Here is a 16,953-nt window from a genome sequence, read left to right as displayed (position 1 = left end):
TATCTTTATAGCATTACTGTTTCAGTGATCTATTAATATTGCTTAGTCCTATTGTACAATACAGTATCTTAGACACTCCCCATGGTAAAGTCCAGCTCTGTGTTACCTTATGCCCAGAACGTCCTGATTCTCCAGGCTCCCCCTGCAACAGAAAGTAGCTGCTGAAATACTTTCATTTACATAAAAAAGAGAACTTGTTATAGCTATGTCAGAATGTCTTATACAGTTCCAGAAAAGTGGAAAATAGCAGTTTCATTATCTCGCTATGGCTTATTCATTCACTAAGCTACTAAATCATGACAGTTATTGTACATTAATCTGGTCTTATTATTAATATTATTAATATTTATATTGAATTTACTTACCTTGATGCCAGCAGCTGAGGACCCTGGATCTCCCTATATTAATATAAGTTAAAAAAAATTAATATTGAAATCCACTAAAGAAAAAATAGACCATAAAAGGGAAAACGTACTCAGAATAAGTTATCCAGTCTACCATTAAGCAATAAGTTAGTTGTTTTTTTTTTATAAGTGCATGCCAAGCTCACTTCTGGAAAGAATAAAATGCATTAAGAAAGAAATATATAAAAAAGAAAAAAACAAAAGATAAGATTGTATTTTCTGTGATTAAGGGCCAGTTCACACCAGAACTGCATCACAACTGCGTGCATCTGTGCAGCTGCAGTGCAATCTGTTTTGATGTGATAAAATGCAGCTAAAATGGAGCTAGCAGGATTTTTTCTGACTGCATCGGAAGAGACTGCACTGGTGTGAACAGAGCACCAGAAATCCCATTGGAAAGCATTGTGAAGCAATTTGGATGCAGCTGCTAAACTGAACAGACTGGATCACAACTGCATCTGCTGTGAACTAGCCCTAAGGGGCCGTTCATACCAGATGCAGTGCGTTCCGGCCTGATTCTTGCCAGAACGCACTGCCTCGCATTGCGCCCGGCTCACTTTCTTGTGGGGCAGGAGGGGGCGCGGCGGGCCATTGAAGTGAATGGCACCTAAGCCACGCCCTCCGGCCGCAATGCGATAGGCCGCACGGGATTGCAAGGCACATTATGCCTGTGGTCCGGTCCGGTGCGAACAAAATGCTGCAAGCACTATTTTGTTCGCACTGGACCCGGCCGGACTGCAGGCATAATGTGCCTTGCGATCCCGCGCGGCCAATCGCATTGTGGCCAGAGGGCCCCACAAAAAAGTGGCCGGAGGGCCCCTCCTGCCCCACAAAAAAGTGAGCCGGCTGCAATGAGAGGCAGTGCGTTCTGGCCAGAATCGGGCCAGAACGCACTGCATCTGGTGTGAACGGGGCCTAATAGTCAAATGTGCATTCAGCCCAGTGTAAAACCCCTTCCATTTGTGGTGTCTTCTGGTTGAAGAGCTACCCGGGAAAGGAATAAAAATGAATTTTGGTACACTGAGAAGCAGTAATGAAGTCCTTTAAGGTTCAAATGTGTTTAAGCTCTTACTAGAGTTACACTGATCTGTCTTGTATACCGTTTAATTGTAGTCAGCACTAAATATGTATTTTTGATTTTCGGGCATCTACCATACCACAGAAAAAAAATATACATAACATAATATAATAATTGATAAACAACAATCTTTATTATATGTTTTAATAACAGTTTAATGACAATATTAAGAGGGTTATTTACAAAGCTGCCGAAGTCAGCGGAGTGAATTACCAAGCCGAAGTGAACAGAGCCGAATGCTGTTCGCCTATGCACTTTAGCTCAGTACGGCTGATTTCAGGCTGAAATTAGCAGTACACCAGCTTGCTTCGGGTACCTTCGGGTCAGCCGCACATGCTCAGCATGTTTGACTGAGCCGAAGTGAAGAACACGTTCAACTCGCTGCCATTCGGCCTCTTCTCATAGGGGCCGAACGGCAGTGAGTGAACAGCCGAATGCCGCCGAGCTGTGGTACCAAGCAGAATAGGAAATCAGTGAAAAAAGTAGAAAACATGTTTAAAAATGTTAAATTAATATAAATAAATAAATATTTCCTTAAAAAAAAAAAAAAGGATTTGGTGGAGCTAGCATGCCCCGGCCAATGAATAACAACCTGGGGACGCTGATCTATTATTGCAACTGGGCGGAGCCAGCCGTGAGATCACGGCAGGCTCCACCCAGCTGTCAGTTGCGAGGCTTTCGGCCGGCCTGTCACTTCGGCTCAGCTAAGTCGGTCGGCCGCCTCCGGGAGCTGTACAGGTTATAGTGAATAGCGGCTGATCCTTCAGCTAGCTTTGTGAATAACCCTCTAAATGCTCATCTTAGCATCCAGTTGCTACAATGACTTTACAGAAGATGTTAGTGGAACAATGTCCTTAAAATCTGTGGTTGCAATGTCCTTGGAAGATCTTATTTTGCTTCTTAACAACCTTTCAAAACCGTTCATCATGAGCAGAGGCTGTTTTTCAATATCATAATACAATACACTGCCTGGCCCCCAAAAAATGTTTGCTATTTCCAAGATAACAATGCCAGGATTCCTCAGGCTCAAATTGTTAGAGTGTGTGCGCCTTTTTTTGGCCAGGCAACGTATAAATGGCACAAATGTATTATTTTTGTTGCATTGTTTTCATTTATATAATATTAGGATTACGGGTTTGGTTCAGTTCAAGGCTTAAGGGCAGGGGTACTTCGAGGTTAATTATTAGGTTTAAAGGTTACATTAATAGGGTATGCTCACCGTAAAAATGGAACACGTTAATATAGAAATATGGGAGCTGCTGTTGCTGTCTTTTTTTGAAGGTGCAAGCTTTAGGGCCTCCATCCCGATGCTGTCTTTGCTATTTGGTGAATCCCTGATTAGGTACATTCAGGTTTTGGATCCTAGACACTGCCTGGCTGCTAGACTGATCCCTGCAGCCGCTTCTCCCCTGGACTCCAGCACTCTAAGAACCGCTGACATCATGTCTAATGCAGGTCCATTGATTTGCTTTAGAATTGAGGATGCTGAGAGATATTCCACAGCCAGAGTGGAAGGGGACACAGGTGAGTGCAGATCTGCTTTATTTGAGCCCCCTAGACAAAGCAGCATTTAACTCTTGCAGTGCGGGGACAGCCCACTACAAGGATAATTTTTTTAAATTCCCAGAGTTCTTCTTTAAACAATTAAAATAACTGAAGCAATGTATGTTGGGTTAGAAGTCATAATTCGCTAAATTGATATTAGGTCTATTCACCACATGGATGCACGGTTAATATATAGTGCATATTATTATATGCCACTATAAAGCAAAGTTAAGTATAGATCAGTAGATTTGAGTAAGTATATGCATAGCTATTCCTAATTGCCACTAATTTTTTAACTTTTTAAAAGTGGAATATATAAGTGATTAAATTGGTCAGCAAATCCTAAAAACAACTGTTTTAAACAGTTTCTAATCAATTATGTGACATGTATACAAAGGTTCCTTAAATCCTGCTAAAACAGTATTAGAAACTAGGCTGTAGCATAAGGAAGCTTAAAAACAATGATGGATTGCTTGAAGTGTAGATAGAATTCACAGGCTATTAGGATTGAGGAATCAATATGCCTGCATCTGCTTCATCGATAGTGTACGGATTCATGTTTACTCATCATTGAAAATTCAATGGCCCATCAAGGCCCCATGGTCCATTACTTTACAATAACAGTAACGGTGTACTTAGAGTGAGCAGGTCAGTAAGCACGTATACTGTATGTTCGCTCAGTCTACTTTCCATAAGTCAATGTAGTCACCTTTCAGGAAGTTTCAAAAGTAGTTCAACATGAAATAACTTTATTTGTATTCACAGTGGGATAGATCTAGGCAATCAAATATAATTCCTGTTGAACTATAATTGGCCTAATTAAAATTCTTAAAACAATAATGAGAGTTACACAAACTGTGAAACAACTACATATGCTGGGGGGTGTTTTATTATCTATTAATGCGTGCATTCAGCTTCTCACAGAAAGGAAATCTTACTTGCTGCTGTTATTTTGTTTTCAATATATTATCACTGCATGGCTCAATTGAACATATTTTTTGTTGACTAAAATAAATACAATTTGATTACATTGTTGGGCTAATTACATAGCCAGTGATGTCAGATATAGATTTTGAATTTTTTTTGTTAAAGTTGACAGCTGTTCTTAAGAAAAATAGAAAAATACAATCAAATATTAGAGGAATTTCTACAACAGATTTTGTATGAGAAATTACTTTCTGGAAGTTTAAGATGGCTAAAAAAAGGGGAGGGAGAAGAGAGTATTACACAATGGCTGTTGCCCAATATCTTACATTAGAAGTAATGCTGGCACCACAGAAAAATTGATGCAGCAGTGAGGGAGGCAGTCAAACTTAAGTACAGTTATTCTTTGTTGTTGGACCCCCTCCTAAAGAGTAGTTCGTATTATCTTACATGCACCTAACTTTGGGAGTGCATATGCCATTTTATAAAAAAAAAAAAAAATTGGCAAAGCAAGCATTTGGAGTTTAGTCCACACCTTCATATTCAAACTTCTAAAGTCTAGTATATTGCCAGTTTGACTATAATTAGCTTTAAAAGTCCATAGCTCAACTGCAGGTGCAGTCTGTTGGATTGAGGCTACCGCATAGTTTGTGGCTTTGGTTCTGCCTGTCATGGATTTTTAGGTGACAGTGAGTGTGAGCCCGTTCTAATGGAAACTGGGCGATAAAGAATATATATTTGAACACCAGAATCCACCAGAGTGATATGAAATACCACTATGTGGTGTGACTCTTTGGCACCTTAAAATCAAACCTTTGATTTGCCCATTAAGGGCAAATCCACAGCAGCATATATTAACCTCTGCTTAGTTTCCTGCCATTCTATTTAGTGCTAAGAGCCAAAGGAAATACTTGGTAATTGCATGTATGGAGGAGCATGTGACACTCCATGTGACAGCACCGTGCCTATCATTGCTGCCCAAAGGGAGTACAATCTGCAAAGCCAGTGACTCATAGCTCACACAAGGCTTTGCTCTTTCTCCTGGCTGCTCACTATGGAACATATGTATATGCATCTGTGAAGGTCTGCATTAAAGTAAAACTGTTGCTTTGTCCTGCATGGGCAAAGCACAGATTTACATTAAGCTATACATCCATGCAGTTGTTGTACAAAATTCACACAAAAGATTTTGTACAGCTAACTCAAACAGCTAACCTTAAAGTGACATTAAACCCTCAGATTTTTTAACATAAAACAATACTGTAATGTGCGCCTTACTGTAATCCATGGTTGTTGCCCTTCTCTTTGCTGCTCTTCCTTTTAAATCTGTATCTGTTCTCATGCTGGCCAGAACTTCTGTTTTGCAGCAGACTGCCTTGTCTCTGGAATGGCTACATGGTGTCTGTGTGTACGTTTGCAACCTGAGCCAGCACTACAGGAAGAGGCACTCAGCTGCAAAGGGAGGTACTCCCCAAGCATGAGAAGACATGAGGATTTAAAAGGTAAGAGCAGCAAAGAGAAGGGAAACTACCATGGATTACAGTAAGGCACACATTACAGTATTGGTTTATGTTAAAAAATCTGAGGGTTTAATGTCACTTTAAGACATAGGTATCAGTTAAAGATATGACTGGTTAGATGTATTTATTCAGCTACCCATTGTTTTTATTCGCAGTCAGCAATGTGGCCCATTGCTTTAGTTGCCCATAAGTGATGCAATGAAATTATATATGCATTTTAATGGATCACAATATATTAAGTAGGCCCACTAACTAAAAGGTTAGTCCTTATGTCCTGTAGTGCTGGGATTCTAGGTATTCCAGGAACATAAATGTTCTCTCTCTGGGAATTCCAAAGCAAAACATTTGGTTATCTGGCATCTCACCAAAGAGGCCCTAGAGTCTGTATATGTGTGTGTGTATATGAGTGTAGGCGGGACATTTAATTAGAGCTCCTTTGTGGACAGGATCTGACCGATGTTCTATGTACACTGTAAAGTGGTGCCTAATATGTTAATGTTATGTGGGGAAAATGTTAATGATAAATAAGGAAAATAAATTAATGGGACTCTCACCCCCCTCTGGACATGGATTTTGTTACTATTTATTAAGTACTTTCAAATAACACATAAGAACATGGTAGATTAAATATTTACATAAACATCTGAAGCACCTAAAAACTATTCCTTTAATGGAAAAAAATAACTGTTACTAAACTTTTAAGTATTTTTTGTTTTAATTTGGTTACATAAATGCAGAACAAACATTTAATTGAATGTGTTATTTTAACAATGTAACTTTTCCACCATGGTCAAGGTTAACTCTGTTATTGGTAGACCAGAGTTTTTCAACAGTTCATTTTAAAATCAAGAGTCTAAAGTTCAATGTTTTATGTAGAGGAGAGACATTTGCAGATAATTACTTTGTTTCTACTTGTTACAGATACACACAGAAAGCTAGGGGATTTCAAGTCTGTTCTGAAAACACCTGATCTTTCTCAAAAGATCATCTATTTGTGAGTTAGCATTACAAACTTCAGTCAAGTCTACAGGCATGTATGAACCAACAGTGGACATTCCTTAATAGTGTATGTGTATGCCTGCTTACATTATTTTCAAAGTTACAGCTGCATCTTCATGCTGATTCCATCCACCTGACTAGCACATGTTAAATTGCTTGGTGTGTCGAACCTCAAACACGTTAGCTCAAAATTATCTCATGCAAAGGACATAACTTCATAAGAGTGAGTTGCCAAAGTGGTCTTATATCCTCTAGGGGGGCCATTGTCAGTTCACCACTAATATTGAAAAAACGATTAATTGGATACATCACATTTCTTTCTTTTTTAAATGATAATTACTTGGTAAATGTGTAATACAGTATATGCATAGGGCAATGCACCTAGGATTAAGTTATACTTTAAAATGACACCTGGCAACTAAGGAGTTAAAAAAGACATGCACGCGCAGTAGGGAAACCTTCCACAATGTGGATATTTCTTGTCAATATTTTAATAATATTTTAAAAATGTGTTTTATATTTTCTGTCAACTTCAGTGTCTGTTTGTGGTGAAAACAGGTTTCACACGTAAATAAAATATGTATTTTGTAAAGAATCCCCTTTAGTTCTCCAACTGATGAAGACACTATTGGACATTTGATTTAATCTTGGCTTAAAGTGTATGTATGGGCAAAACAAAAACCATGCACTACATCTCAACAATACATGCACATGTTTTCTCTCTATAAAAAAGCTGCAAGGACAGGAAATATTGTTGTAAGCCCTGCCTGAGTTCTCCCTTGCTGGAATACAGCAACACTTCCCTTTATGTTATGGCAATAGTAAGTGGGGCAGGTGTTCTGTTGTCTAGAAGGAGACAACTCAGGCAGGGCTGACAACACTGCTTGGGATTTCAGTGAGGCTATACTGTCAGCTAACTACATTTAGAAGCTCACTGGATTTCTGGCAGATCAGCAGGTATTTTTTTTTGTTTCGCTACAACATGGATAAATGTGCATGTATTGCAGAGCACATTTCTTTTTATTGTGCACAGATATATTATTTAAAGCTGGATTTTTGTTGGAGTTTTGTTGTAACAGGCTTGCAGCTCTTGGAAAAGCCAACAAAATAAAGAACATCCCACCAAAAAAAGTACCTTTCCTCCTGTGTCACCTTTAGGACCAGCTTCACCCATGTCACCCTGTGAATAATAAAAAACAAAAAATGATTTTATGCATGTTCCTTTCCTACCCCTTTTTACATGAAAAGATATATTAATATTTTGTGATGGATTGTACCATGTATACATTTTAAAGAGATAAATATTTAGGTGCATATTTATAAACAAGTTAATATGACATTCACTAAACATTCACAGGTGGTTAATCATGTAGTGTAATTAAAACATGCATCAAGATGATTCAAAGGCCAGAAGGAGACATCCCAAAGCCCAAAGTCTTCTGATGGAAATCACAAAACATCCCTAGTCGTAAAGCAGTTAAAGGCTATCTCTGTAAAAATCAGTGTGAACCATTTTTTCTTACCTGATTCCCACTCCTGCTGGCTAGGAGACCAGTGCCCCGAGGCTCTTCACCCCACCCCTCCAGCGGTCAGAGGCCCGCTGATATCATCACATCTAATGCAGGGTCCATAGACCTGCATTAGACGTGAGGACGTGGAGGAACAGTCCACGAGTCAGAGCAGAGGGAAGAGAGGTGATCAGGTATGTAAAAACTACTTTAAAAGAATCCCCCTAGAAAAAATGAGCAGTTGACCCTTGCAGTAAGGAAGTAGCCCCGCTGCAAAGTTAGTTTTTTTTTTGTACCTGGAGATAGACTTTAAAGTGTTTAATAACTGGTCGTTGGTGTAGGTGGTCAACTGCAACTTACTGCATATGTGATAATTATGCATTCTGATGCAAGTTTCTATGTTGTCACCCAGGAGTGCACTATAAGAGCATGTAGAATAGTGGGCTTACTTTTCCCACAGGGCCAGGCACATGTATGCTGTGACACAATTGGTGACCTTTAATTCCTATGCCCCATGCTCCTCACCTTATCCCAGATAGTCTTTGACTTCCCCTGCAAACCTCTTACAAAACCCCCAAGAACAACACGAAACACCTGTAGCTGCAAGAAAGCCCCCAAAGAGCCAACACCAATGAGGACCTGTCACCGCTCCACAGTCACATTCTTAATGTGCTCATTGCATGTTTTATTGTTATATGTTTTTCCATATTTCGCACCATTCATGTTGCTTATCAGTAAGACTTTCCACCCGGCCATGGTTTAGTAAACAGTGGAAGGGTGTTTAGTAAGGTGACTAGGCTAATTGTTGTATCTTTTTTTGTAGGCTACCATCAATGTGCTACTCTCACCTATCTAAAATTAGATTACAAATGGCATATATAATCACCCTGGAAAAGAAAAATTTCCTTCATGCAAATATTTACATGGATATGCAGACTATGTATTACATTCATATAAAACAGTCTAAAGGATAACAGAAAGTGATGATGTAGATGATCATATATTTTAATCAAGAATAGAAGAACAGATCTCTTACCTTTTCACCACTTTCTCCTTGATCACCCTAAACAAAAAGTAAAAAAAAATCCTTAAAGGCCTTTTATCTGGTTTAACACAGAATATGCTAAATTACCAAAGCTCACCAATATGATAAGGATCTTTATCAGACATGTGACTATAATTTTCAAATGTCATTGGCATTGATCTAAAAAAAAGTCTAATTTTGTAAAGAAGAACTCCAACGAAAACTTTTATTACCTTTTTTAATCTAGGTGCTAAAATAGTTATATTCATCCGAACCACAGAGCCAGCAGGCTGTCACAGTGCTCCCTCCAGCTTCCTATGCTGCAGAGATGGTATATCCCTCATGTGTCTACATGTCCAGTACAAAGTGTATTGGATGTGAGGACTTGAGAATCCTTAGACCGGTGCAGCAGAGGGGGAGCGAAGCTGGAAGGACGGCTCCGAGGATCAAGTGAATATAACTTTTGTTTTGTATCAGCTAAGCAAAAACGAGCACCTAGCACTTGCAGTGTGGGGGTATCCCCACTGCAAGGGTTAATAAAAGTTTTGCCTGGAGCTCTTGTTTAAAGCTCTGTGAATTAAAGCAGAACAATGGCTCTTTCTAAAAAAATATATAACCAGGAAACTAGAGAAACGTACTATTTGCCTTCTGCAATAAAGGCTTTATACCTTCCTGTGTGCAATCTTCTTTTGTGTGCACATGCAGAAGTTACATTATGCAAGACCAGCCAATCAAGAAGCCAAAGATACAGAACCTGAAAGAAGCTGGGTAGAACATGTAGGCGCTGGCGTAATGGTTCGCAATGCAGAACACGAGATTTTACTTACATGCCTCATTTCTGTTTGTTTTATTTTCTAGCCCTCTGCCATCATCACAGAGCTTTAATGTTCCACTCCTAAGTGGCAGCAACAAGGGGTTAGTAGAGAAGTGACTGGCACCAGAAGAATGGGCAGGGACACTGGAGCAGAGAAACACCCCTGTTTATCATTACAGCAAGTGCACCCTGCAGTTAGTGCAACATTGTTCCCAGCACAGCCCTGGCAGCAGTTTATGTACAGCCACATTGAGGATACAGTTTTACAATAAACATGTCTGCCCCACCTATCTACCCTGCAGTCTCTTTTTTTCGCTAGACAACACAGTGCTTTTACTTTCTGGCAGTATAGAGTGGACCTGATCAGAGTGGCAGGCAGGTTTTATTGAGGTAGGTGGTGATGGCCATGTAGAAGATAAGCCACTCTGCAACCACCCGCAAGTAGTCTCTGCCGTCTACAGGCAACGCTGACTTGTTGACATAAGCACTGCCTGTGAATTAACCTTGTGATGACCAGTTATCTGCTTAGCAGAAGCAGACAGCAGTGACCAGTCCACATATTTCAAGCATTTATCTAGAGGAAGACACTTCAACAACTGAAAGCTGCCATACTGAAGCGACTTTCCTCTGCACAGTTTTCAGTGTGAAGCTTACACTTTTACGCTTATCCAAACCCTTCAGGTGGGGTTCATGAAAATGGACCAACATTTTTTTTAAAAGTGGAGCTGTTGCGCATAGCACCTAATTCTTATTTTATGTTTGCATTAAAAATAACTGAAGCCTGATTGGTTGTTACCTCTGTCACTGCTGGTGCATAAGATTTACATGGGGTTAGGTACAGGAATTGTTGTTCTTGGAAGGAACAATACATCTGTAAGGTCAGAACTATCAGTGAAAGCAGGTGTTGAACATCAGCCTATGGTTACACAATGTATATAAAGTTGAGCTTAAGAATGAGGTAGCATTTCTATTATTCTTGTGCCACATTATCCAAGATGTCAAGTATTTTGAGCTTTAAATCTGGTGCAGGTGAGGATAAGATCCAGTTCGCGTGAGGATAAATCACCCTTGTAGCAGACTTGTTTGACAGCACAATGGAAAAAAATAATTACAGTTTTATATGCTATAGCTGTTGGCTGCATGTTTTCACCTCACCTTTATCCCCTGTATGCCATCCAATCCAGGTGCACCTAGATCCCCCTAGAAAAAATAACACAGCAATACCATTATTAAAATGACTCAATCTAACACATTTCACAAACATGTTCTGGATTTTTACTGTACATAGCATAAAACAGTTTATTTACGTGTTGTGCCGTTTACTAGGTGTAGCGTATGTTGGGAACTTTTTGGAATGCCATTTGTTTTCCAACTTATAACTCTCTTTGCAATTCAATAGATATAATTAGCTTGCACGTCACTAAGGTTACAGAAAGCTCCAGTATAGCAGGCTGATCTTCAGATTTGTATATAAGGACAGAGAGAACGAGCTGGACAAGAACACATTTAATCAGAGATGAGTCAGAGCCAATGTATAGCTATAACTGCAGGTAATTACAGCATCACAAAATCTCTTTACGAATGTCAAGAACTACACATTTTTTATCATAATTAAAATCTGTTCATAGCTCGTCAGATCTGTTCACAAATCAGTTCACAAAATGCCAGTCTGCTGATTTCACCTTTTTAATGTTTCAATAATAAACTAAAAAAACTAAGCAACTTGCCATCCCAAAATATACCAACCTAGCATACCAGTCTTCTATATAGCAAGATAGACTGCAAGAACACTGACCCTTACTATGTTAAGGGCTTGATTTATTGATAGTAAACATTTTAAGAATACCTGTTACAATGCATTAGTGTGCAATGCATTGTGGAAGCACAGTTTTTCTTAGTGTTATAGACCTACATAGCTATATAATGATAAGATGGATAGGAGGTTATACACAGGAACCAAAAACTCAAGATTTTTCACGTGGCTTCTGCCATTTAGAAGCATGGGAATGATATAAAGCATAAGTTTCTATCACACAGAAGAGGTGTAGATGCGCAAAACTGTTGATTTGCTGAATATTATTATTAATAATAATATTACTTTCTTTCTGCTGATGTAAAAAGCTAAATTGCCTTTACACACTGCTAACACTATATATACTAAGCACCATTTTTTTTAGGATGGAAGTAAACAATCAAAAAAGGTGTAATGTAGAATGTACTGTAGAATGTAGCATGCCTTTTTTTGATGATCAAATATGCATTTCTTTAATTTTTACAAAAGGTGAACCTAGCCTTTAATAGTTTGATATTAAGACACAAATTAATTACAATGCATGGTACATGCATTGTAATTAATTTGTGTCTTAATATCAAACTATTAAAGGCTAGGTTCACCTTTTGTAAAAATTAAAGAAATGCATATTTGATCATCAAAAAAAGGCATTTCTTTAATTTTTACAAAAGGTGCACTCAAGCCTGGAAAGCATTGCAATTGTGATCACTCGATCAGGGCTGCAGAGCTCAGGCTTCTGCACATTCTCATACTGGCAGAGCTCCGTACCGAGGTACAGAGTTTCAGTTAGGAGAGATGGGGAAGGACGGCTGGACGAGAATAAGGACAGCTCTACCGCATCTAACCAGAGAGAGGACGGCTGGACGCTGTATGAGGTGATTTAATCCAGTTTGATGTCTAGCCGTCCTTCCCTATCTCTCCTAAATGAAACTCTGCCTGGGAGAGAATGTGCAGAAGCCTGAGCTTTGCAGCTGTGATCGAGTGATCACAGTTGCAATGCTTTCCAGGCTTGAATGCAAAAATTAAAGAATAGCATATTTTTTGTTATATTATTAAATATGCATTTCTTTAATTTTTGCAAAAGGTGAACTTATCCTTTAAGCAGTACCATTTAGACAAAATACCTCTCCCATTGGATCTGCGTAAAAATAGATGTATAATCTGGTTGGTTAATGATTCAATTACCTCCATATTTTCATCATAACGTAAGGTTGTTGATTTACTAAAGGCAAATAGGCTTTACACTTTGCAAGGGAATTTGTACTTTGCAGGGGACGTTTTTCTTAGCTTTGTGAATGTGGTGAATTTTCACTTTGCAAAGAATAACCAATCATGTGCAAGGAAAAAAAACAACAGTATTTTTGCTTGCACATGATTGGGTGATGTAAGTCAGAGGAGCTTCACCACATTCAATAAACTAAGGTGTAACCTCCCCTGCAAAGTGCAAAGTGAACAGCCTATTTGTCTTTAGTAAATCAATCCCAAGATGTCTAGTTTCATCATTGTTTTTTAAATCATTCAAATGCCCTACAGACCATCTGTAATCCATGGTAAGCTCCTGCAAAAATGTTTTGCATACTTATGTGTATTCTTATATGTATCTGTTTGTGCCTGGGTGAGTGGCTTAAGTGCCGAAATAGAATTCAATCATAATGTGAAAAAAATTATACTAAGGGACCTGAGATGTCACCTGCGCTAAGGAGATAAAGTTTACCTGCAGCCTTAAACGGTGGCACTGTCATTTAATTTTTCAATATGAGTAGAGACCTAAATAGAATTCACCTAGAACTTGGAAGCATGACCTTGAGAATTATGGGGTTCCACAGAAGGATTATGAAGGCACTTTCTCCCTCGAAGCTGAACTCCAGGCAGATATAAAATATACAAATGAATGCAATTCTGTATTCATTAATAAATCATTAAAACATTTTTTTTTAAATTACAAAATTTGAGTAACTGAATCAACCTTTTTTAAACAATTGTACAGCAGACTCTGACTGAGAGAGGTAGGGCCAGCACTGGAAGCCAGTTGGGGGAGTTGCATGCAAATATGCTGACAAGGAACATGCAGATAGGAAGAAAGAGTGGAATGAGTAGAGAGACGACTTCATCAATCTGCTACTTATTCACTGTGCACTCAAGAGGTTGGGGGCAGAGTGTTGTCAGCAGTACATTTGTTATTTGTAACAGAGAAAGTGTTGCCATCCTTGTGTGATGGGGCAATGTAAATCTCAGAACTGGAAAGACAGTAATGTGGATTTTTATGCAAGTAAACAGGCTTGCATATACTGTATGTTTTTTACCTGTGTATTTAGATTTAAGCTTGGAGTTCAGCTTTAATACTCCCATCGTTGTTATAGTCCACTTTCACATGCTCCTCCTAATTGAATTGCTCTGTATTGCCATCTTTAGTGTCTTAGATGTCCTAGCTGCTTATTTGCATAGGCCTTGACCTAATGAGCAGACATTACAGTGCACTTCATCTAATAATCAGAGGCATGACTCACTATGGGTCCAAGATATGTAGGTTCTGCAATATTCTCTTATGTATTAAATATATGGTCACTCAGTGATCTGTCCATGACTATACCACCTGTCATGGAATAAGACAGCCTCTTGTAATGGACATTGAATGAGGCTGTTGTTGCCCCATTGTAGCCCTGTAACCTAATATCATTATAGTTATACGTCTGACACATATTTTTATATCTCCACTGTTTCCTATAATTAGTAACTGACACAATAATATCGATATTAAAGCATAAAACATTTGCTACAATACATTCTAGAAATGTCAAAATAAATGACTAGTATGTTATTTATTGTACCTTTTCTTTACATTTGCCCAGTTACAGTGTTAGCTGAATGATTGATGGGCCTAATGTGATCCACTAGACGCTAATAAAGAGGGGTTGAGTTACCTGCAGACTTCATTAGGCGAGGTGGCGTTAACATACTTGCTGAGCTTGTGATTTTGCATTTGTCGCTGTGCTGATAAAGACGAGGTGGTGTCTTGATGGTTTATGACAACTTACAGATAAAAATACACTTTTAATAAAGCTGTGTAATTGATATCTCAGCTCAGGGTCTTTTTCAGCTCCTGGCCGATTACATTTTGTCATATTATTCAGACACAGCTAATGATTAATTATTGGGAAGATGAAATACAAGATCCACGGATGTCTGCTTGTGAAGTGTTTACGTAAGAACGTTGGAACTATAGAACATGTAATGCTCTAAGACAGGGGTAATAATGTAAGTTTTATCCTTACTTCTGTACACTTTTCACCTTCAACTAAACTCTTTTTTTGTGGGTGAGGGAGAGCCAAGAGAAATTAGACAGGAATTCTCAGCAATATTTCCCAACTGACTAACAATTTTGTTGAGCATTTCCCTTCATTGATGATTTCTTCCCTTCCTTTCAATGAAAGCATTCGTTGTTGTAATGTGATACAGCAATTATATATTATCCATGTGGGGGAAACAAGGACATAATACTTCAATATGCTTGACCTACCCGTATGTATAGGAACAAAGCTTAGTTTTCTTAGTCCCTTCTTCCGTATGTTGTAGACATGCCAAAAATGTATCAACTTAGGAACTCTACAGACAGCACTGGGGCTCTATGTTAATGATGCTTTCACCTCTGATTATACATAATAAAACTTAGATTAAGTGAATAAATACTGAGGAGATTCTAAATGCCTGTTTACAATCCGGAAGTGATTTTTAAATTAACAGGATTACATAGGGTATATATTGTTAACATGATTCATAAATGAAGGCCATGTTCACCAAAAATACAATTTTGACTGTTATTTGTAAAATGGAATGATAAAAAATCTGTTTCGAATTTATAACAGGGATAGGCAAATGTCAGCCATCAGCTGTGGTGCAACTACAAATTCTGTCAGGCCTCTGTCTGTGGGAGTCAAGCATGTGGCTGTCAAAGTCTTGCAATGCCCCATGGGATTTATAGTTTTAACATAGCTGGAGGGATGAAGTTTGCCTACCTCTGATCTATAGTGTTTACTGAAGGCAAACAGGCTGTACACTTTGCAGAGTAATTAGAACTTTGCAAGGAATTTTTCCCTTAGCGTATTGAATCTGGTGTCCAATATTCCAATACGACCTCCCTGCAGACCCCCACGTCTCATGGGCCAGGGATCTAGGGATTAAGTTCTTGTTAATAACATGGAAACAAGGTGCCTTACCAGGGGGGAAGGAGGCATTGTTGACCCCCCCCGGCAAGGTAGTCCTCCATAGGTGAGGGTATGTTTCAGGGGGAATGGCGCATGCTTAATTTACCCCCCCCCCTCCCCTCCATTTTTTTCCTGCAGGTTGCATGTCTGGTTAGGTGTCTGATATGAAAGGGCACCCCACACTTTTTTCTTGTTTTCTTTTTTAAAAAGTGTACTGTCCCGTTAAGAAAAAAATTGCATGGGGTCCCCCTAAAAATCCATACCAGACCCTTATTCAGTGGATAAGGGTCTGGTATGGATTTTGAGGGGGACTATACTATTAGTATACGTTTATTTTAACAAGAAGAAGTGTTCCCTGATGAGTACATACAGATGATTGAGTACTAGAATATACCAGCACTGGATTGCACAGCAGCAAAACCTGTTTCAGACAGAGGGCACTGGGACTGCTAGTAGTTAACTATAGCACAGGAAATCAGGACAGGTAGTTGTAAGCATGGTAGCCTGAAAGAATTTTACAAAATTACAAACATTTTTTTTTTTTTAACAAACAAAATTGTGTAAAAAGCTACATTTTGAAGAAAGGTTTGTGGAAAATATATGCAAAGCAGTTGTTAGTGTACAAAAATAAGTTTTAGGGTTTGGTTCCAATTACAAACTCATTCAAAACAGAAAAATGAAAGGTCACATGTTAACCACTTGCTGACCGGGTGTTAAACCCCCTTCCTGCCCAGGCCATTTTTCAGCGCTGCGGTACTTCGACTAACATTTATTCAATCATGTAACGCTGTACTGAAATGAATTTTATACCATTTTTTAGGGACAGATAGAGCTTTCTTTTGGTGGTATTTAATCACCACTGGGGGTTTTATTTTTTACTATATAACGAAAAAAGGAGCGAAAATTTTGAAATTGAACAAACCTGTTTTCCCTACTTATTATTACCCAATTTTTTGGTAAAATATAACAGACGGGGTCACGTCGAGTAAATAGACAACAAACAAGTCAAGCTTTAAAATTGCGTGCCCCCACAAAATTGCAAAAAACTGGGACAGCGGTGCCCGGGATAACCGGCAGCGAAGAAAGGGGGGGGGGGCGCGGCAGCGAAGGGGGGCCGCACCATGCGAGGCCATAAAAGGGATC

At 38.9% G+C, this 16,953-nt stretch overlaps 1 protein-coding gene across 1 annotated transcript in view; it reads right to left on the bottom strand.

The window, feature by feature from the left end:
* The window catches only part of COL25A1 (collagen type XXV alpha 1 chain), a 429,660-nt gene that overhangs the window by 86,917 nt on the left and 325,790 nt on the right, over positions 1–16,953 (bottom strand). Inside the window, exons 13-17 of the mRNA XM_018569899.1 lie at positions 10,972–11,016; positions 9,015–9,041; positions 7,606–7,650; positions 366–398; positions 107–142 (exon numbers count right to left, since the gene is read on the bottom strand). Coding sequence (XP_018425401.1) covers positions 107–142; positions 366–398; positions 7,606–7,650; positions 9,015–9,041; positions 10,972–11,016 — 186 coding nt within the window. The remainder of the gene's footprint in view (positions 1–106; positions 143–365; positions 399–7,605; positions 7,651–9,014; positions 9,042–10,971; positions 11,017–16,953) is intronic.

This window comes from Nanorana parkeri, unplaced genomic scaffold (assembly GCF_000935625.1).
Source record: "Nanorana parkeri isolate BGI_ZX_2015 unplaced genomic scaffold, ASM93562v1 scaffold36, whole genome shotgun sequence".
NCBI lineage: Eukaryota > Metazoa > Chordata > Amphibia > Anura > Dicroglossidae > Nanorana > Nanorana parkeri.
Note: the sequence above shows the minus strand (reverse complement) of the source record. Positions and strands in the feature narration are given on the sequence as shown.